Below are 23,861 nucleotides of genomic sequence, written 5' to 3'. Positions count from 1 at the left end.
AATTTGTTCTAGTAATTTTTTAGTTAAAAAGATACGTAATTTATAGTTATGAAATATTATTTTGTTGCTATTTTTATTTTACTCTTACGTTCATTCAATTTATTTTATAGAAAACAGAATAAAAAAATATCACATTTGAAACAATTCTAAATCTATTTTTACTATCCCAATATAAAGTTGGAGAAGATGGAACAATATTAAATAAGAAACAGATTGTAACGATCAAAACATTTATTCATATTAATATTCTGCATATTATTACAATTTCTGTAACGCACAATCACGCGGTTTACTTCGTACAATATTACATATACAATGTTATTTACTTATGCAGACCAATATTTATTCAAAATCAACTGCAGCATTATGTTTTAAGATGTACTTTTCAGTCCCAGAATTATATTACCTACAATATATATATATACACAAGGGATGATTACCAAATGTTATAAGTGCAATATTCTAAACACTGCTTGTCAGCAATAATTGAGCAACTAAAAATTTTCAGTATTTGAATATTTCTAACTGCACACTTTTAATGTGCAGGGTACATTTTGTTATCCCATATCTGCGTACATTTCTTTTTTTTATGTCTTTATAGAATAAAGTTACAATAATTCATTAATAACTGTTGACAAATATGTCAATTTATATCATTCAACATTCGAAAAAATGATATATTTATTAAAATTTATTACATGCTCCATGGTTTATATTAGTTTCAATGGGTGACTAATATAGTTAGAAATTATTTAATCGATTAAATAGATTCGTGTAGTAGTAAAAAAAAATTGTACGAAAGTTGTTCAACATTTTACTTTTCTTTTTAATGTCCATTTATAAAATTGAATATGCGCTTTCTTTACAAACTTTGTATTGAAAACTAAAGAACATTGCGCTAAGTAATTTTTGCACTGGAACCATGGTTTTTTAAATTTCGAAATTTGCATAATTACTTGGTTCATTTTTTTATTCATATTAGTAAAATATATTGTAAAATGATGGTATCTTCATTCATCGGTACTTCTCCATTTCATATTTTGTAATTAGATGCGAGAAGTTTAATCAATATTTAATATTTTAAATATTGAAAAGTAGAAAGTTATTAGATAAGATACAATTCATCACAAGAACCAAGCTAACATAGCATGGTTGTATTTATCTATGCGTGGAACTCAAGAATAATTCAATGATCGTGCTCTTTAAACTCACATGCTAGTGCATAGAAAATAAATCACCAGCTGAAGGAAGAGGTGCCAAACCACCTGTGACATCTGGTAATTGCGTCAAGTCAGGAAGATTAGAAATATGTGATTTCACTTCGGATCGAACTGTGCATACCTTTTTAAGTTTTTCTTTATAATCCTGTAATATAATATATGTCATTAAGTTTTAAATTATATATAATTTTCTCAGTGAAGTAGAAAAAATTGATTGAATGTACGAAATTATAATCATACTTCTAAAGTTGTTTGTGCTTGTTGAAGTAATTGTCTTTGCGCTAAAGTGTAATCTCTAAGCATAGTCAATAATCTTCTTCTATCCTCCATTTCTGCTTGTAATCGTCCATTGTAGTCTGCTAACAATGCAGCAGCTTCATTTACTGCAACACTTAATTGATCTGCAGCTGCTCTGTCAGCTAAATTTGCAAGAAGCGAAACTTCAGAAACTTCTGGTGGTAAAGATGCAATACGTTCTCTAACACCAGCATCTGAGGATGCTGTGTTTTCCAAATCCTGAAATGGAGAAGGCTTTTTTAGTAATTGCCTTCAATGTTTCCATATTAGAGGCACCTTATTCAGAGTTTTTACACAACCTGTTTACGTGAAATGTATACGAGAGAATAATGTAAATTTGTGTTTACAAAAGTATTAATTTAATTAACTAAGAATAACCATCATTTCTAAAATTATAAAGTAACTAATTATTATATTATTTTAAAATAAAATTAATGTAGCAACTATGTTATTCAAATAAGAGATAATATAAAATTTTTGCTAAACTCGGAAAACCAACATTTTCCACTAGATTAAGAATAAACTAATTGCGATAAATAGAATAAAATTACAATTGGGGGTGGATATATCAGACTGTAAATGTGCTTGCCAATATGCCTTATGGATTCAACATATATTTTTCTATATATAAGATAGTTTATTGCTAACAATACATATTCCGAATGTTTGTTGTTTTTATAAATGGTATTAACCATTAAGGCTTTGATGAGTTCCTCTGTTTCCGGTGGATCTCCAGCAGGAGTACGAGGACTTAACGTAACATGTAGCTCTTTGGTTCCATCCACTTCAATTTCAGTCTCTGATTTTTTTCTCTCCTTTTTGTCTTTCTACAATATATAGTAAACATGTAATTTGACTACAAATACTAAATTCAATTTAATTAGAAATCAGAATCCTATATTACCTTTACTTTCTCTATGTCACTTTTAAGCTTCTTTTTTGGAGGTGGTGTTCCTGGATCTTTTACTATATCTGTGAAGGCAACTTTAAATTCTGTGATTTGTGCTTTATCATAAACTCCTCTTTCTTCCCAAATCTGCAAAAGTCTGTTTAACCTTTCCCTTGTTTTTTCATCAAATCCTTTCATATGTTCAAAAGCTTTTGGTAACACTGTTTCAAATTCTTTACCAAATTCGGGGCCCTTCTTTTTACTGTTTTGAATAACATCATTTGCCAGATACATGAACATTAACTTGCGGTTATCTTTCACTGGAAAAATATATTAATAACAATGATATATGAAAAAATTTGTAGAAACAAAGATGTAAGTTAATGTTATAAAAACGAAAAATAATATACCTTACTCTATCATATTCTAAGAAGTTTTAAAGTAAACTGACTTTCACTTTAATTATGCTGAAATTTAATTTATAATAATTTATAGTAAAAACTTTGAATAATAAATTTGTTAGAGCTAAAATACAATGATTCTAAAAAATCATAAAATATATATTACGAAGAAATTAGTTATAAAGAAAATAATAAAACATTTTACGAAACTTTTAAATTTCATTTCGATCATTTGTATAAACAAACTCATATCGCAATTATGTACAAGAACATAGTACCGAATTGGTTGTACATTTAAAATTATAATGTCAGATAAAATAGAGCGTATTTTGATTATAACAAATAGCTACTAGCAATATGAATATAAGATTGCAGTTGACATACAGTCACAAAAAATATGTCTATAATTACGTAGTGAAGATCTAATTTACGAGTTAACCTAGAAATTTCACGAACATTATTTGTCATTCAATTCATTTAAAATGTCTTTCAAGATAATGCTGTGATAAAATATTAATCAGAGCACGAAGTGTTAAATATAAAACATGTAAGTAGAGATATACTTACGACAATCGTCACGTACCTTTACACATCTCTTTGAACCAGACTTTCACGATGGTTGGATGGTGTTTTCTGTGATGAATTAACCAAAGAGAAAGTGTTTGAATGCTTTGTTGAGAAGGATTCAAGTCCATTAATCTTTTTACAAGTGCACTTTCTGTAAACCCTGTCATTTCTAGATTGTAACGTTGGTTCGTTAACAAAGAATGTACAAAACCAATTGTATTCCAACTCGCGAGCCGCACAAGTGCACGACTCAACAGCTGAAATACAAACACGAACGGCGTATAAAATGTTGCACTCTATGAACATTCATTATTTAGCTACGTGCGCCATCTTTTCTAAACATTCTTAACTACATCGCATTGCGTCGTTGGTTTTCACGATCGATAATAATAAGATTATACTATTTTCTATGAATTTGCATATAAATTTGCTCATGTACATGAGTTTACGCATGCATCATCAAATAAAAATACACGATGATGCATACACATGTTTGTGTAATTAGAATTTGACGTTATTTTATTATGCGATAGAAAGAAACTGTTTTTTTCATTAAAAAACAGTGTATTTTATTGAAATGAAATAAAATTACAATTTGATGTTGTAAAGAATGTTAAACGATTTTTTAAAATAATGGATCGACCAATGTTCATAGGTTGAAGAGAAACAAATACCAGAGTAGAATTATCGTGATCCTTCTCTATCGGCAGTACAACGTTTAGTGGAGAATTGTACATTCGGGTTATTGCATTTTGGCGAATAGAGCGCAGTAGTGATTCCCAGGGATCAGTGCGTGATCACAGTCGTCTCCGGGGGTGAAAAGGGATTATGTATCGTTGGGTTGGTTCGTTCTTCGTACCTGGCAATTCGTATTTCGTGTTTCGTTGCGCGTGAGCTCGTGCGATCCTCGAGCGAGGTACATCGTAATGGCCGCGACCTGACTCGGGTGGCGTGCATGCGAGCTACCGTGTTCGCGTTACGTGAAGCAGTCGAGTAAGGAAGGAGGCAGAGTAAGACGAAAACGAAGAACGAGAAGATACGACGGAGTTTAGGGTTACACGATCCCTGTGTCGTCGGGAGTGCGTGTGTAGTGGGCAAGGCGTGAGCATAGAACGGGAGTCTCGAGGACGACGAGCCATGAGTGAGGATCGAAGTGAAGAAGATCCTATAATGGATCTTTGGTACAGTAATTGGGAGCAACAATGTGTCGAGGCATTGGAAGCAGAACCGGATTATGAAACTCAACTGCACAACGAAAAAGAACTCTATTCCCAGCAGATGTGGACGAGCTTTCAGACGACGGCGTCGGCCATCGCCCAGCTGTACAAAGGCGAGCTAGCACAACGATAACACCGATCACCGTTTGCACCCTCCCTTGACTCGACCGTAGGATGAGCTCCGAGGACTGCGAGCAGCGAGACGTCTCGTACTCGCTGTAGTTACCATTTTGCGTGACATCCATTTTGTGCGACGTACGAGACGATATGCCACTGTTCTCGCTTCTCGTTTGCTTCGATTTCCTTTTTTCGCCGCATATGCATATTGATCTGATCGTGTAACTAGTTCCTTTCGGCTTTGCTCTTTTACAGATCGTACGCAGGGTGTCTCTCTATGGCTACCCTTTCAGACTGCCGCAGGTACCGTCACATCGTTGTACAAAGGTGCGTGCACTTCTTTGGTTTCTCTTGTCAACAACTCGAGCAAGATAAACCTTCAGTCTCTTTCCCCTGCCCCTCTTTTGCTTGCTTCTGTTGGTACTTTTTCCTTGCCTCTCTCTCGTTCTAATACTGTCCTTTCTCTATCACTGTTTCCTCTTCCTCTTGTACCTCACCCCCGCTATTCGGTCATTCTTTTGTGCAGTCGTGTCGTTACTTACTCGCACACACGGATGATATGTTTTTGCATAGACGTGTGCGTCAGAACGCGTTGCACAGCTGACCAATGATGAAGGTCAGCTGTTAATTGATGTGAATTTTTAAGAATATTCGAATATTTATAGAAAAGAGTAATTTATAGAGAAGAGAATATTTATAGTAAACTCCTGCCATTTCTGAATAATTATGTTAATTTTTCCTATAAAGCTGTAAACCTTATGCCAAGACAATGCCCAAAGATGTTTAACAATAACTACAAATGCTATATTTACAGAGCTTAATATGTTTGTTTTACAAGTTAAGTTAATATTGATATTTTTGTACCGTTGCTCCATTTAAGAGTAACAAAATATATTTTACAAGGCATTGTTATCTATAACATAATCTCTAGAACATTAAAACTGTTAACGTAAAATGAAATCAGAGTTTGTGAATTATAATATTTTTTTAGTCTTTTTTGTAAAAGACTCTAACAAATTTTTGTTTTATATTATTATTGATATCTTACTAAGTGATAAATTGTTAATAAATTGAAATTATCGTGTACCATAGAAAGCTGTAGAAGGCTTTTTTAAGTTTATCTATGTCATTTGTAGTACAGTCGTTTATAGATACTGCTATGTAATAATGGTTATAACATAAATCTTAAGCGTAATGAATGTTTCAACAGATTCAGTGGACAGTATGCGTCGATGCAGCGATTTAGGCATAGAAATGGGTCGACAAAAGCGTAGTAAAGAAATAATGAATTGGGCAAGGAAGAAAAGGCGTATGATCCGTAGAGAAGACTTGTTAGCATATCTCGCTGGAAAACCACCTCCACCACGACCACATTCGCACAGGTAAGTTCTCCAACAAATTGTTTACTGTACAAATAAATGTATTTTAAATAGTTATTGTGTAAAGTAATTTCAAGAGCAGTAAAGATACATTAAAGTTCTACTGGTATATTTTACTGTACAAAAATTTCTTAAATGTCTTTTATTTTTTAGACATTAATGCAACAATTGCTTTTGTAAGGTTTGTCTTATTGACACAGAATGCGCGCGCGCGCCCCAACAAACAAACAAACAAACACACATGCACACGTACACACACACATGCACACACACACACACTGAAGTTAAAGCATATAATAACTTTCAGGAGTTCACCTAAACCAAGGATGATGGTGTGTGGTTCACCTCCGTCACAAAGTTCAACACCAAGTATGGTCGTAGCACCCACACAAACAGCTGGTAATGATCCTGATCCTGAATTACATACATTTAGAGAAGCAATTGCATTGTCTGGTAAGAACTATTTTATTGTTATAGATACGTAACTAGAAAATTGTTTTCACATTTTACACATCATACATTTGTAACGACACAAATTGTGTGTTTCAATAATGAATATTCGTTTATTATAATTTATATATCATATTTTTCACTAATCAGAACATTTTAATAATTGGATAGGTTCTCCAATGTCTCGGCGTACTGGAAGACAAGCCGAATTATCGGCTTTTATTAGTAGCGAATTTGCTCGACATCACAAACGGCCGGCTTCACATGATGTGGATATGGGATCTCCCACGCACAAACGTTCGCGTTTCATGTAACGGCGCGCGATGTGTAAAGTAACCTCACTCCCTTGTTCCCCATTAATTAATCAATTGATCAATTAATTATTAACGGTTCATCTCCCCTACATAGTTCCCGGCTAAACAGAATCATTTTAGAAAGATGAGAGTGGTATTGCCATATAAAACACGTTCGTATGTTTCAAATATTTCGCATTATCTGTCGAGTTTCATTACGGTTCTCGATTAAGTTTCATTGCAATTTTGGTTTTGATATTTCTGCGTAAGGTGATTAGTTTACTTACAGAAAGTAGTAATTATAATATTAAATTTGCAGGGTCACCATTTGAGGAAGTCATAGCTTATTGACATATAAAGTTGCAACGTGTACAAATCACTATTGTACGCACTAGAATTTACTTTGAAATTATTTATTTATTTATATAAGTAGTGAGATTAATGCAAACGTATTTCAAAATACCAATCAAAGTGCCCATACAAAGTGAATGTCATTGTTTTATACAGGCTGAATTACACAATTGGGACAGGTTATGTTTCAAATTTTGAAAAGATAGAAATAAATTATAGAGAAAAAAGTTGAATGTTACGTTAGTGTCTATTTCTTTACAACTTCACTTGTTTTCATAAGTGCAACAATGCAACTGAAATATGTAAATGCACTTTTTCATTTTGTTTTTTAAAATGAAATTGTATATTTTTTATTGATATCAATTTCTTGGCCTGATTTTGCATAAAAAAGTATTATCATTTTTAAAAAGTCAATATCTTGTGAAATATTTCACATTTTTTGTAAGTCGTTTACGTATTTTATAAAAGATTTTTATATTTGAACAATGCAGTTTAATTCGTTTTTTTAAGTCTTCCACATAAACGCGAAAGCACTTTATCTTCGTGGTAGCTCCATACAAAAGGTCGACTGTTGATCACTGACCTGTCTTACATCCGTAAATGTTACAACTATCTTATAAAAAATATTTCACGAAATATTGATTTTTTAAACATGATACCCTAATATTCTTTTATATTGAATGACTCGAGGAATCGATGCGATTAAAATGAAAGGTGCATTTGTATATTTTAGGTGCATCGTTGTACTTATGGAAAAATGATGTAGAAAAATAGATACTATCGTATTATTCAACTTTTCTCTCTACAATCTTTTTCCTATCTTTTACCAAATTCGAGACATAACCTAGCTCAATTGCGTGACTCAACTTGTATACGGGAAGACTGTATACAGGATTATCAATTTATCGATTTTATAAACCAAGAGTATTGAAGCTTGCCAGATATACTGTGAAATGTTGAAAGCTGCAATTGACATGTTTTACACATAATAAATGTGTATGTTAATATCAGCAGCTAATACTTCGTGATATTTTTCAGTCACTTCATGGTGAACTGTAACATATTTAAATGGAATATTTGACAAGTGATGAAACGGTGATTTAATATTTTATAACTATATTATTGTCCATCGTAGTAAGTTTACGGCAAAAAAGGGGACAGGGAGAAAATCTTTGTAGAATATTCTTTAATAATCCAAAGGATCGCTTAGCCCTCTGATTATATTATTATAATAATATTGTTATGATTATTAAGTGATCATAGATAATTGATATTTTTGTTAGCAATAAAAGGGAACGATAAAAGATCAGAGAAGGGATAAGAGCATCGGTAACGTTGAAGAAAATGCGTTGATAAATTGTTTGGTTTCTGTAGCCGTGTAAATTCTATTCACTATCCACGAACAAGGGATTTACATTTTCTGTTGTACGACCTTTATATGTAGAGTAACTATAAAACTGTCCTTTGGATAATATATATAATTGTTTCTGTATTCCTTTCGTTTGTAATTTTATATCTGTTCACGTGTATTCGTGTGCGATCCCTTGGAAGGAATCGAAAAGGTTTGTTTACCGTAATTCTTTCCGCGTCATGACATTCACGCCAAAGTTATAAATAACGTGAGGTCGAGCTTGGAACTAAGGTTCGAAGAGGACGTTAAAAAAACAGAAAGATGTTCGTGTCTTATTCTTTCCCTATGTGTCGCGGGTGCTCATAACCGTGTAACTACTGATAAAATTCTTAAATAGATTTTGTGTAGTTATAAATCTTAAACGAGCTAGAATAAGCAATGCTTATATCAAATTGGAGCTATGGATGGAATTAACGGATCGGTGGAAAGGATCTATGTAAAGTTACTTTCAATCTCTAAGTGTCCGATGTCAATTGGGTAGCGATGAAAAAGATCATGGTTGTGTAAAGTTGATTTATTTCTTGTGACGTATGCATTATGAGTAAAGGGCTGAACATTTACGTTAAAATGTGTCTCGGGGCAAAGTCTGCACAAAGACTGCAATGCAAAGGAATCTACTTTTCCACGACTGCTAATCGGACCTAATCAATAAGCGAGTTTTCTGTCTTCAGTGCAGCCATTGTCAGAGAGACACGGCAGCTCTTTGCTGTATATGCATGTATATGTGTACACATGTGGATATGTATGTATATATGTATGTATGATATGTATATGTATACAGTGACTATCACTTAAAATCATAGACCTAACTGTTCGGTCGATTTTTTTTCCTATAAAACTTCAAAATCGTATTAATTAATTAAAATTCATGTACAACTACATAGTTTAATGTTTTTTTATATAATGTGTAGCAAAAATACAGTAAAATTTTTGATAGTATTTAATAAATTAAATAAAATTTGTCGTGATGTAAGAAATTAGGTGTCAGTAAAAATCGTACATCGAAAGTAAGATGTATTTTTTAAATAATTTGTTATATAAATTATTAAATTAATGTTTTTTGGGGAACCCTAATGTATTTTTTAAAAAACATTTTAACCTTTACTGTATGGATGTTATCAAGTTTTCGCAAAATTTGGGTGTTATTTTTATTCATTCTTCTTGTAGAGCTTTTCTAAGGCTTTTCTTATTTATAATGTTATGTACTCTTATGTTGTTGTTGTTATTGTTGTGATTGTTGTTGTTGTTTTTGTCGTTGTCGTCGTCGTCGTCGTCGTCGTTGTTGTGATGGTGGTGGTGGTGTTGGTGGTGGTGGTTTCTTTCTTTTTTTTTCTCGATTGGTTTTAAACATGCTCTATTGTATTCATGTCCAAAGATGGGGGCGAGGAGGGAGAGGTGTTCGAAGAATTTAAGGGCAGTTATACACTAGCCAACTTCTTGCAATATAAGCATTATATTTTGGATTATTGTCGATGTATAATTTAAGATCATTTAAAATGCTCATCTTTACAACACTCATTTTAAGATTGTTTTTTACGTTTCCATAATATCATCAATGAATACCAAATTTTTCGAGACAGATACAGGCATACAGCTCCAGATTATTTGGTATCCACTACCAAATTTGATTGTCGGTCGAAGATTTTTAATATCCGTGGCCGTATTTGGTTTTCTTCACACAATTTGTTTTCTATTCAAATAGAAGACATTAAATTTCGATATGTCGAAATTACATTTTTTCAAAAAGTAAAATCTTCCTCTGAGGAATTTATTGGCAAATTCACGCCTTTTCCTCCTATTCTGCAAACTTATGAATGGCTTCTTTCTAGAAATTTTATCATGGTAATTATGTTTTATTAATACCCTTCTAATAATTGAATGGTTCACTTTTTTATTTAAATATTTTCCAATATCCAATGCCTATTTTAGAGTACTAATTTTCGCATCATCTTTAATGTTTTTAATAATTCACCTTTCACCACTCATCTTACTTTAATCTTTTTTTTACAGTATCTCTCGTTTTGTTAATGTAATAGACGCTTCTTTTTTTTTTTATTTCGTTTTATTATATACTAAACCCGTACTTTTACTTCGATTAATAATTTGACTAATATAATTAGAATTTCTATGGCTTTTTTACTGACGAATGATTAACTCGCGCTTCGCTATTTTTGTTTGTTGTATTTTAATTATTATTTCTCTATTTGTGGTAAATCAATGCACGAAACAAATATATTATTAATTTAACTATATTCATTTTTTTAAACCATTATTAAACAAAAAAAAAACAAGGGATTCAGCAGTTTTACAATTTTGCCAACAGTGTGCGGATTTTACTGATAGTCAATTTTGTTGTGTAACGACAAATTTTATTTAATTTACCGAATATTATCAAAAATTTGGTGGTAGATAAAGGAACGTTAAATTATAGGCTAGTGTATGATTTTTAAACATGTAGTGTGACTTTTAGCTTTAATAGAAAAATATCAACCGAACTGCTAAGTGTATAATTTTAAATGACAGACATTGTACATACATATGGGTACAAGCGCCTCCCCCTCTCCCTTCCCCCCCACACACATGCGTACATATTTCATGAGAAGCATTATGTTCAAAGACTTGTACTCTGTTTTTAAGATCACTCTAAATGTATATTATTTTTAGGCATTGTGCCACGTATTGCTTCTATCTGAATTTTGAAGACCAACGAATATGTGGAACTTACTTTGAGAGAGAATTTTATTTAATTGAACTGCCGTTAAATTTATTTAAGGATGAAATTAAATTTTCTTATCTATGTTCTGTCTTTCCTTTCATCCGTTCTTCGAAAGTCATTTAGAAGCGAACTCGTTTCTGTTTGTTTTCTTCTCCTCAACATTGTTTGAGCACCGTACCGGAGACGAGTGAAAAAGTTGTTGATCAGTTGTAAATATAGCATACGTTTATAATGATAACGATAAACGATAGTCTTAGAAGTATTGCTAATATTATCATTATTAATATTGACAACTATGCGATAGCTTTAATAATATTTATCGTATAATCGGCAGTTAATAAAACTCCAACGACTCCACTTGACTCTAGTTTCCTGATCGGTTTGGTAATGCAGGGTCATGTTTTTGAAAGTTCCATTCCAACGAAATGTAAAACACAATACAGAAGAGTATCTTTGTACGTGTAAAATTTTGATGTGCAACTTGTTTCTGGGCTTCTGGGTTTTCTCAAAATTTGTTTCGAAATCTTTATGAAATTTCTTTTTCTATTTTTGTGTTCTGTAGATATTTGTTTGTCAAGTACAAAGGTAACTCTAACCAAAAGCATACATAGAAAAAAAGTGACACGCTGAAGATGCCATACTTAGGAATACATACTTTATTGATAAGAAAAAAAATACTCGATAATGAAACATCGAGTCATTTTATACAGACGTTTTTGTTTTCGTTTTTGTCAGTGAAGACACGTTCTCATATTTATAGCCGAAAGCTCTGTTATTGGTCGTAAGAAGAGAACCGATGTTTGTTCATATTGGATCGATAACGTATTACTGGTTCGAATACTCGCGAGAGATTTTGTCGGTATAATTGGCATTTTCCTTATATTGCATAATGCAAGACTAACCATGCATGTTAGACGACACTTTGAGGTCAGCAAACAGAATTTTCCCACGTATGTACATAGAGAGCTTTCCCTTTCTCATGGGGAAGTTAATCTTGTTAATAATCTGTGCTGTATCTTACACCGAAACAAAATATTTCTTTTGACTTATATACAGTTAATGTAAGATATCATTGTGCAAGATTTCAAAAAATAAATGGTGTAGTTTAAATTTTTCATTGTTTATGACTTAAAATTCTGTGTAAGTAATTAATTTTTGTAAATGACTTTTGAAATTGTAAATTGAATACGAAAAAAATTACGAACAATATGTCTTTCATAAGGAATTTAGATTTTATGTTAGAAGTAATTATTTTTATTTTGTGAATCGATGACTTCCGTCTTTTTTTTTCAAAGAAATGTGTGTAATTCGTATTTGTTGCCAAAAGAAGTTTTCAATGAAGAATTTGTCATTATGCAAAACCGACTGTTGTGTAATCGTATAGAATTAAACAACATAGCTTTATAGGGCTCTGAAATTAATCGATTAATAGTAAATCAAAACAAATTAATTCGTTTTTATATTAATGAATTGATAGTTGTCTAGAGTAATCGGATACATTAAACGAACATCAATATTTATAATCCGTTAATCGATTAATCGTGCAGCCTTAGGAGGTGAGATCGCGAGGAATCACTTCTGTATCATATCTTTTTCACAGTAATATAGTTCGTACGTTGGTTATACAAGTGCGTAGAAACGCGTACGTGTCATGAGCACGGGGCACCAAGAAATTTTCTACAAGCCTTTTTTTTTAATCCGATGCACATTTATCGTAACGAAATGTACTCTTGTGTCAGCAAGCGTACCGTCATATTATATTTGCACGAACACAAAAGATCCGTGATATGACACAAAAATGTTTATGTTCGCGGTAAGGCGAAAAATGGTGCTGTTATTTTTTGCGGACATAAGAAGCTTCTATATTTTTGCGTCTCTTGTTTGTAAGATAATAATTTACAAATAAAATTACAAAGATTTTTAATGAAAGATTATTACTTCATCGTTATCGTCTACTTCTCGCACGCGTATCGCAAGCACATTTTCAACGACACGGTAATTTATAGTATACTTTAATTATTAATCATCCGTATGTATTAATTATTTACATCTTTTATTTTATTCGTTAGATTTGTACATTCGATATAAAATTCATTTTACTTACATAACATACGCACGATAACAAAAAAACTTGAATTCCTTTTCTTTACGTTACTTAAGGGATTTCATAAAAGTACATACATTCTGTTAACGTGGCATTTATACTTTCATTTACATTTATAGACTTAGCGAAATACATTCAACTACTTTAAGGCACCGTACATAGTACAAGAATAAAAGCTAATCGATGCTTTACAGAACGAGCTGTTCATTACTTCAGCGTGCTTTTTGTAAATTGTATTAACGATTCGCATTTTTATGGCAATGATTAAAGTCACTTGGTTCACAGAAGTAAACATACTTCTTCGTAGTGTCGTATTTGAAATTCGGAAAAATAATTTTAAGTAGCACCATCGTTAGTGATCGTATGATTTAATTGCGATAAACGGTTCATTCGTAACAATCTGGTGATATTTATCGGTCTGTTTAGTCGAATCAATTTTCTTCCCATACTTATCCATACAGAAATTATTGTTTCTAGTATCGACTATAGTTTCAATTGAAATACAAATGCTTGCGCGACGAGCACTATTTCTCACTCCCTTCTGTATAGTCTATTTTTACATAGAAAGTTATTTTCATATTTTATACGGCATTTCATTCGGTAAGCTCAAAATATTCGAGAGAAAAGAAAAAGACACGCTCACGTGCCTTTTAATATTTTTCTGTAAAGCTAGAAGTTTACAGCCTGCTGTCTTTGATGACGTTCTGAGGCGCGTCCAATGCCCTTTTTCGATTCGCTATCGCATTCATTAGCTTCCTTTTGGGTCCAAGTGGGAGTTTAAGGGCTGCGATATCGTTTTCGGTAAGCAACATCAATGCCTCCAGATCAATTTGTTCCGATTCTAAAATCGGATGTATGGATGACAGATTATTGGCAACTAAGAATCTTTGTAACGGTGTCCATTCTTCGTCGGTTTCCTCTTCCTCCTCTACAATCGTACGTTATGTTTTCATGTAAAATTATTCATGTATGTTTCGATGAAAAATCGAAGAATTTATTTCTGAATAAAAGATAGAGAATCCTACAACGGAGTAAAAAGCGTTCTTACCTGAAAGTAAATCATCGTCCCACATGCTTTGTCTGCGAGCTAGGCTACCTGCACTTCCTATGCTGATTTCTTCGTTATGTCCATTCGAGTTAGCTCTATGACCATTTATGGATCCATTTACGGAACCATTCACGCAAGAGTTACCGTTTTGTTGATGCATATCCATTTGCGGGACCGGTAGGTTGTCGAAAGTATTTGTTATCTGAAATTAGAAAGCAGCGGTCGTTTATAAACAATTCTAAACAAATATCGATTCGTTATACACATTTGAGATTCGTAAATGTAAACAAATTTTAACCGATGAAAAATTATCGATTCTTTTGTTCTCAACTCTACATATTACCTATAACGTTACGAGTATATAATTAATGGTTGTAACGATTTCCACGAATTAATTGCACGAAAGGTTCCGCGGAGTATTTACATTGACACTTACACAGATCGTTACAATGTGATGGATTAAATTCAAGTAGTCCGAGTGACACGTTACATCATACCAGTTTACCTTTGTGTTTAAGAGACACAGAATGCATGCACGCAGGTACGTATGAAAAAAACACCGTAGGTAGTACGATGGAGAAACTCCATGGCGGCTTTGTTTTTTTGCCTCGATTATAGTATGTTTCGCGATGCTAGAATTGCTACTAGAATAGTTGAAAAACTCCGAACAGTTTCGAAACAAGAACCACCGGGTAGTATACCGTGTAAATATACTCTGTACATTGTATAAAAAGGCACTATAGTATTATATAGTGCTCTATTTGAAAGCTGTAAGGCACGAAAGAAATGATACCTAGAGACAATTACACAAGACGAACTTACCGCTCTTCTAAACGCTACCGATCCAAAACCGGGTCGATTGAAGATACTTGCAGGCTCCTGCAAGAAAGTAGTATCTCGAATGCCATTTGTGTCTCTATCGTCTTGCTCCGTGTCTTCATCGTAGGTGCGGTCGCCCAGGAGATCAGGCGTACTCTGCGCTTTGCTCAGTGTACCCCAAACGTCCGAGATCTTTCCTCGTTTACCCATTTGTTGCGCCTGAGTTTCGTAAGTTCCTACGTACATCACTTCGGAATCCCTTCTTAGACCAGTCAGGCTGCGAATCGACTTCTTTCCGTTTACCTCGATCTAGAAATGTATCGGAACGATCGTCAAGTCCCAATTCGCTTTATTAAGCTTAGTTCGAGTATACGAAATTACCTCGATATATTTTCCCATTCAATGGTAATTGTTATTGTATTTAAGACAGTAGCGGTGAGTTTAATTAACGATATAGAAGCGCATTTTCCGGTTAAAGTACGGTTCGTTACATACAATGGAGGTGAAAGAAAGTGTAAGTTCTTTACCTCTACGACTTTGAAGTCATCAACAGCCTTTCTCGCTAATGCTTTCCTACAGACCGCACTACCGTGTTTCTTCGCGGTAGTGCCGACAATATCGCTGAACGTTGGTGAAGGCTTAACTCGACCTTTGAAGGTCAATATACTGGGTTTCTGAGGTAGAATGCAGGTTTCGTTTACCGTAGCTAAATCCAATTTCGTTCGATCTCGCGACAGCTTCTTTTGCTCCTTCTCGGCTTTCATTTCCGCCACTTTCTGCTTCTTCATGTATTCCTTCAGCCTAATTCACAGAATCGGCAAAATGTAACGGCCGTTGCGCGATTAGACAAGAAGCAATTAAGCAATTGTACGTTGCGAAAAGAATTGAAACGTAGACGTCGAAGCAACGATACGAAGGATTTAACGCGAATCGTTCCTTGCCAACAACACTAGTTCCGTGTTTACGCAAGTTCGTATTTTTAGACAGACAAATTCTACTGTGTGCAGTGACGATCAAAAGTGCAAAAATAATATACACAATACCTTTATATTTGTGCCTTTTCGTTTTCCAAGTTTTGTTAGCAGGAATATTGGGACTTTTGAGTACAATCTTCTCGATCGAATTGGCTTTTCAACGAATTTCAACATTTCTGGCAGCATCGATATATTTCTATACAAACATTATATCTATATATATATATCGTTGAAAAGAGCAAGCCAATTCGATTGAAAAGATTGTACTCCAAAGTATCGGTATTTCTGCTAACGAAACTTGGAAAATAAAAAGAAGAAAACAAAAAATGTATATATATACATATATATACACACACACATATATTTATATATTACATTACATATATTTCCACTTTTGCGCCGTCACTCAATTTCCATTATCTTATTACACAAATACCTTTTCTCGGCATCTTTCTCAGCCTTTTCACGGAGTATTCGGCTTTTCTTACGATTGTTTAATTCCTGATCGGCTTGAGCAAGGTCTAAATATTGAAGAATCATCTCCCTTCCGTTTATGGCAGCTAAATCCCTGGCCGAGTGTCTGTCGATGTCTAGTGACCAAATGTTACAGCCGAATTTTATGAGGAACTTGACGCAATACTCGTGACCCCTCGCTGCTGCTAAGTGAAGGGCCGTGTTACCGAAATAATCGGTTTTATCAGGGTCACCCCTACGGAGAAAATTGTTAAACAATAAATGACTCTATGTGTCTGGAATTCTCCGTTCTGTGCATGTATGTTTACTAAATTGTGCCCAAGTCGCATCGTTCAAATGTTTCCACGTGTTCTAGACGCCTTATTCTAAACTCCTTCTACCAGAAGGAAGGTGATTTTTCGTAATAACGATATAGACCTCGTCGTCCGTAATTCTACCAATCAAATAGAAAGAGCCAACTACAGTCGCTCACCTACAGATGCAGACGATATGTTCACGTATACACGTATGTACCTACGTATGTACCTACGTATGTATCTGCATATCTATGTACGTACCTACGTACGCAGGCCGCAAATGTTCTTTCTCTACATTGTGGAGTGTTGATTACAAGCAAACGCATACGTGATTAATAAAGTTACTTGTTTTTTTAGAGTACCTCGTCCAAGTATCGATATACAGTTTCGTAAATGTCTTACACTTCGAAAGTAAACGCTGACAACACATGGACCCTATACCATCACATCCTGTCACGTGATGACACACGAGTGGAACGAAGTTCCGGAAGGATAGCAGATCTTATATCGAATTTCCATCGTTTGCCGACCGCGCTGAAGCCAATAGAACGACATTTGATCTTGTACCTAATAAGGCACGTGCAATTTTTCAGCTTTTACCTCTCTCTTCACGGACCATCGGTGATCGCATAAGTCGTCACTCGGAACAGGTTCCTAACAATTTCATACATTTGGAACACTGGGGGACAAAGTTGCGTGTACCACTATCGTACCACTTCACTATAAAAGTGGATCAATCCCGCGAGAAACCGTGCATTTTCTTTGCGTTTAACGAAACGATATGGAATATTACAGAAGTTAAAAACCGCAGATACGAATGAAGCAAATATAATCATAAGTGATCGATCGTTAACAATTTTTTTGAATCGGTACAATTCACGGTGTATTTTATTTAGTATAATTGTACGTATAGTAAACGAAAACAAATAAGCAGTTCTTACATTCAGCATAAATTTAAAAACAACGAAAACATTCGAAAATGAAAATAAATTGGTCCGATAAACAAAACCTTAAATTTTAACAACGAGAAGAATTAGAAATTTCTTTGAAATTTATTCCAATTTCAATTTATTCGGCATCGGTGTATTCTTCGCTGCTATGAATTTTTTTTTTTAAATAAATTGTTATTTTCATTCGGTAATATTGTTGTACGATTGTTACAGTGAATTTTGATTCGATCACTCGATCGCTCGGTTCCCTAGCATACCAATGAAAATGTCAATGAGAAAATGATCGGATTTATGTGTTGTTTTGTAAATTTTGTACGTAGATTTTCATCGTGATGTTTATAAATCGCGTAATTCAATTTTTACTACGATGCGACTGTAAATTGTGAGATGAGTTAAAACGACTGTGTAACAATTCTTTGTTCCCCTATTTCGTTCCTTCCCTTCCCTCTGTTGTTCCAGTCACATTCGATTGTTTTTCATCACTGCTCGCTTGGCCGCAATTTCCGTTCATGGGGTCGATAGATGTTAGATTATAGCGTATATTTCCGGTTTCGCACATCTGTCACCGCTTAATGCGAGACTTTCGTATACATACATAAGGTAGATATTATACTATAGATACCTTACAGGGGAATTCGATGCCAAATCGGACATTTTTTCAATTAACTTTGATTCAAGCTGAAATTTATTCATATAGTCGTATAGTCTTTAGCGATATTTGAAATGTTCACACTATGGCGAATTTTTTAACATTTTGAAAATTGACAGTTTCATAGCTGCTTGAAAAATAGTGCTAAATTCTCTTGAACAAGTTACAACTGTTGACCTGAAAATTGTAAAAGAGTTACAGAAAGAATTTTTCGGATATTTTTTTTTTGGTACAAATGCTATTGATTCTCAAATGAATTTTCATCCAGTTAATCGAAATAGGAAAATATTGCCAATTTTGTTCAGATTTTTCGATTTTTCAATTTTTCTCTGCTATTAAGAAATGATATTTTAATTCTTCTTCGATCGTCACTTTAATATTTAGAAATTTGTGGAAAACTATTTAACACTATTCTTCGAATCTGTAATTTCTTCGAGATCGGTTTATGTATCGTCAAAGATCAAAATCTATAAAACTTTCAACCAAGGAATGATCTACACGAGAAATGAGAATTTAAACACGATTAACACGTTCGATACAACTTTTCCAATGTCGTGGGTATACATTTGTACTTATATACATTGTTAAAACTTTTCGTGCTCAATAGTCACGATGACTTCGTACTTCATTTACATATTAGTTTTGACAAGAAATGAGAATAAGCTTTGTTTACAGCATTTCTATAGATTTTGCAATTTTGTATACTTGTTTGATAAAACTCCGACTAATTTCAATTATTACAAAAAAGAACAAACGTCAACCTATATTCAGAGGTATTCTTTACTGTACGTAGATATTGCAGTATAGAAAATCCGATTGAATATACATATGTACGTACACATGTAATCGAAATCGAGGACGCAAAAATGATTATTGTTAAAGCTGACGAAATCATTGTATTGTCTGAATTTCGAAATTTCATGTCAGGTTGGACATCGATTACAAACCGTACGAAAAAAGTGTACGTCTACGACTGTAATCATTTTTTGTGTAAAACAATGTCGCTTCGATAAAGAATATTATTATATGTAATTAAATCGAACGAAACCGGACACATTGAAATTGAATTACCTTGACGCCTAAAAATGACAGGTAGTTGTGGGGCGCAATATTGTTACACCACAAGGGTCTCGTTTGTCTTTGTTTATTGGGAAAGATAAAGTAAACAATGAAATTGGTGTGCAAGTAAAGGTTGTTTAAAAAATTCGAACAGCCGTTAAGAATATCGCGTACAAGGTTATGTGGTCGGGATACTGTATCGGTGTAGATAGGTATTTCTTGAATGTGTTTATAATTAATTAGCTTCATGAGCATACCCTTTGGCGACGAGCAGTCTCAGAACATCTATATGACCTTCAAAGGCTGCCCATAATGTCGGGGTCATTCCACCGTCATCCCGTGCGTTACAATCCTTTTTTGTTGCTTCCTTTAAGATATCCAAGGCGCCGTCGCGTGCAGCTCTAAAAAAAAGAAGAAAAAAAAAAAGAAAAAAAAAAAGAAGAAAAAAAAAGAAGAAAAAAAGAAATGATTATTTGCGAGTAATACAGCTACTAAAAGTAATGTTACATTTCAAATACTGTTTGCAATTTTGTGACAAATATTTGTAAAAACATACTGGTAACAAATTATATCCAGACAGCGATTAATTAAAGTATGTACTTGTTTCTTCGAACAGAACTGTTTCTATATATTTGATCAAAGTGAGACGGTGGATATCTATTGCAAATAAGATCGGAATAAGAATCGGATTTGTTCGAAGGCCGACCCAAGATGGAAATATTAATATGTGTACAAAAATGTTTTATTAGACAAATGTTCACGATTATCGAATTGCTCTCCTGGGGAGCGAGTTTATCTCGATTGATTGTGTATTATTCCCAGAACAGACATCCATATTTTGCACGTAACCGAAAAAATGTTTCACGATCTGATTTTGCAATCGTAAGGTTTTTGCAAACACCTAATCACGCCTAAAGCAGAATCTGCTAGACGAAGCCTTAGTGACGAGACTGTCGAGTAGATTCGAGATAAACCGCAAGAGGCTTGGAAAGGTTCATGATTACTACACGTTTTCAAATAATGTTCCATTAAATTAATTTTTAAACGAATTAATAAACGGTAATAAGAATCAATTATACGTATGCGAGTGCAGCAAAGAACTGTGATCGACGAATAGATGGAATATCACTCGACAAGTGGGTACACATATTAAATAATTTGCTTTTCTATTTGATTCGTTTTCACGTAATTTATTATGAACAATTTAATCGAACGTATTCGAACTATAATTCGAAAACGAAGCGAACTCGTAATACTACTTATTTTGAAACTGAAAAGTTTCTGATTGCATCCAGCAATATGTATATATTTCGTCGAATGTGTTTATTATCGTTTCGATGTTTAATTATCGACAAATTTGATTAACAAAATAATTCCCTAGTTCTGATTATTAATTAAACTGCACACCTTGTGTCGCGATAACGTGACACTGCACGTGATACAATTTCGTTCGCGACACGTTCTGGTTCTAATTAATCGTTCTTTGCGCAAAATTGCTCCCGGCTATGTAAATAGTTGTCTTTCAAAATTCTTCTACGGACATTCGTGACAATTGTATCGATTATTTAACGTTACTGTTTATCGAGTTTACAGGTTTTCGATGGTTGAACAGGTGAAGACGAGAGGTAGTCAAATCGAACGAAGCTTGTAAGTGAAAAAAGAGAGCAAACGAGTTAGAGAAAGTATGTGCAATGTTTTAACGAGTTTCTTGCATGATAATTTTCTCCGTGTTACAAGTCATTTACCGTGAACGCGTCTTGACATCTTTGCGTTGCACATATTGAATTTGCTCAAACGAAAGTACAAGTACGTATGCACTTACTACGGGAAGGAAACATATCGATGTTACAAGAAGCAAGTTTCGCGATTATTGAATTTGTAAAGGTGTAACGATCAATTTAGTAAAATTTTGCAAAGCTTAAAGTTGAATTTAAACTTGAAGTTCCGAACGAATATATCTTTTCATCGAAGATATCTTTGTAACCGATTAAAGTTATAGAAGAATGAGGTATTTAATTGTTTACGCAAGTGTCACCTATTGTATTTTGAATATTAGTATCTCTTAAAAAAAAATAATATTGATATTACCATGTTTGACGTTTTACCACACAACCGAGGAACTTTCTGAAATGTCTTTAATTATTTCCGCAATAAATATTTCAAACTAGAGAACGTAGAGTTTGTAAGGAACTTACCCAGATACGAGCGTTAACGATTAATTGAATCGTAACAATCGTTCGAATAAAATTTGGTAGTTTATCGATATTTAAATGCACCGAGAAATATAAAATAGAATATCCCGAATAATAATCTTCCATGTTTATTTATAAGTTTTTGTACCGTTATATGATTCAACATTAAAGAAATGTACCTATTTCCAGTGGTAATTTTTCGAATGTGCATGCACTGTTCACTAGAAGGAATTCTGAAGCGCTGCGTTACAAGGAGTTTGCATTATTATATCGTTATACAATTTTCCGAGTAATGATTCAATCTGTTAAGGTGTTCTAGTCGAAGAATGAATTATCGTTAGTTTTAATTGAACGGGAACGTTTTTCCTAAGCAAAGGATGATATTTAAAAATGTTCAGCACACCTGGTACTTGTAGAAGTGGGCTGGGCGATAAATCTCCACGCTGAATGAAATAAAAGCAAAGGTATTCTCATGCATAAATTCCGCACGCGCGCTGTTGATGTACCATACATACAACAACGCGATAGTGCATGATCATAGTTATTGCCGAGTTCTAGGTAAGTAGGTACTACAAATTTTGTGCAAATTATTTCATTAAACGACCCCTTGTGCAATTTTAACGGAGCAATTACCCGTAATATTCGTCGAACGATAAAACACCGACCAGTATCGAATCGTTATTGGCCCATTGAAGATTAAAATTGACGAAGATTAAGGACGCAACCGTTTGAAAATTGAAAGTAAGCGATACGAATCGCGTTATATCGCACGTATTATGAAACGATCAATTTCCCTGCCCGATACCCTATCGAATTATAGCCGACGACCAAGATTTCAAAGTGCAACACTTCGTTCTCATGGTTAACCAGGCATATAAATTTTTTCATTCTAGTTAGAAACAAGAACCCGGTTCGGCGACATTTCTCTGCTTCCTGGGTCTCGCGTATAATAGATATCTCGGTGTAGCGTAAACGCTTACCGATGATAGAGAAAACCAAGAACACGAAAGCTGAGAGGTATGCGCAAAAGTCTGTTTCTTGTAAATGGTAACTCACTTGTGAAACCGCTCGGACGTCATTCTGTTCCTTGACCCTTCGGAATGTTTCGTTACCGATGGCGAAACATCCCTACCGCTTCGGACAGGGCTTCCTGGCACTTCTTTTATAAGGGTTACTTTAAATAACAACAATGTACACGAGGATTAGAGATCGTACATGTCCGCAGCAGTGTAGGGGAACCACGCGTGCTGAGTATGGCGTCCAGCAGTGCACTGTTCAAACGGGCGAAGGTACTTGGACGATGTTCTGTTGCCCCTCGTCACATCTATCTTGCTTTCGACCGCTAATTTGATAAGTTCTCTCTCACTCGTTCACCCGTTCACCCGTTCACCCGTTCCCGCCGTCTCTCACCTGTACCGGTATCTCCGTACGAATACTAACCGCCACCTGGCGTTCAGTTCTCTGTTACGCGAGTATGCGACCCGCTCTACTCTACCGAGAAACTTTTATAACGCGCGGTAAAAATTATTCCCGTCTGGTAGACACCGATAGCATCCGAGTAATTTTCAAACTTGCTTATCGATGAAATGTTGTACACCAAGTAAAAACAAGAAGAAGAAGGAGAAGAATAAGAAGAAAGAGAAAAATTCCTTTCGGAGTGGATCGAACGTGTAATAGGAGTTTAAAGAAATTTAAACTGAATGTACAATTTTAATTAATAATTTCAACTTGTTGGTATTATAGTCTCGAACGTTACACATTTAGAGATTTCATTGCAATTTTTCGCGATAATGCGAGTTACGGAAGAATGAATTTGACTTTTTCGTTGCGAACGAAAATTGAACGAAAGAGAAACAAACGTTAGGGGAACGTTACTGACGGTTGATGAATCAGATGGATCCTTGTCGACAGAAACGCGCATTCAACTTGTGAAAATTACCAGTGTGGAGAGAGGACGCCCCGATCGGTGACCATTACGCACCTGTGTA

The 23,861-nt window shown here is 34.2% G+C and overlaps 3 protein-coding genes across 3 annotated transcripts; 1 reads left to right on the top strand and 2 right to left on the bottom strand.

The window, feature by feature from the left end:
• Window positions 1-801: 801 nt before the first annotated feature.
• LOC143149815 (regulation of nuclear pre-mRNA domain-containing protein 1B) lies at window positions 802-5,058 on the bottom strand. Its single transcript, XM_076317491.1, has 6 exons — window positions 4,049-5,058; window positions 3,391-3,631; window positions 2,422-2,726; window positions 2,210-2,344; window positions 1,461-1,736; window positions 802-1,365 (listed from the first exon to the last, which is right to left on the bottom strand). Exons 1-6 carry the CDS (start codon window positions 4,109-4,111, stop codon window positions 1,216-1,218), a joined length of 1,170 nt encoding a protein of 389 aa, XP_076173606.1. The 5' UTR covers window positions 4,112-5,058; the 3' UTR covers window positions 802-1,215.
• Window positions 4,119-11,665, top strand: LOC143149816 (HUWE1-associated protein modifying stress responses). The gene is made up of 5 exons (XM_076317492.1): window positions 4,119-4,704; window positions 4,964-5,035; window positions 5,919-6,090; window positions 6,395-6,540; window positions 6,709-11,665. The coding sequence occupies exons 1-5, from the start codon at window positions 4,512-4,514 to the stop codon at window positions 6,849-6,851; spliced, it is 726 nt and encodes a 241-aa protein (XP_076173607.1). The 5' UTR covers window positions 4,119-4,511; the 3' UTR covers window positions 6,852-11,665.
• A 1,673-nt stretch (window positions 11,666-13,338) lies between these two features.
• Sans (SAM_USH1G_HARP domain-containing protein Sans) lies at window positions 13,339-23,114 on the bottom strand. Its single transcript, XM_076317490.1, has 7 exons — window positions 22,930-23,114; window positions 19,939-20,082; window positions 16,690-16,962; window positions 15,807-16,080; window positions 15,283-15,588; window positions 14,461-14,662; window positions 13,339-14,340 (listed from the first exon to the last, which is right to left on the bottom strand). The coding sequence occupies exons 1-7, from the start codon at window positions 22,950-22,952 to the stop codon at window positions 14,090-14,092; spliced, it is 1,473 nt and encodes a 490-aa protein (XP_076173605.1). The 5' UTR covers window positions 22,953-23,114; the 3' UTR covers window positions 13,339-14,089.
• Between the last annotated feature and the right edge of the window lie 747 nt (window positions 23,115-23,861).

Source organism: Ptiloglossa arizonensis, chromosome 8 (assembly GCF_051014685.1).
Source record: "Ptiloglossa arizonensis isolate GNS036 chromosome 8, iyPtiAriz1_principal, whole genome shotgun sequence".
Classification (NCBI taxonomy): Eukaryota; Metazoa; Arthropoda; class Insecta; order Hymenoptera; family Colletidae; genus Ptiloglossa; species Ptiloglossa arizonensis.
This window is presented reverse-complemented; position numbering and strand designations above follow the sequence as displayed.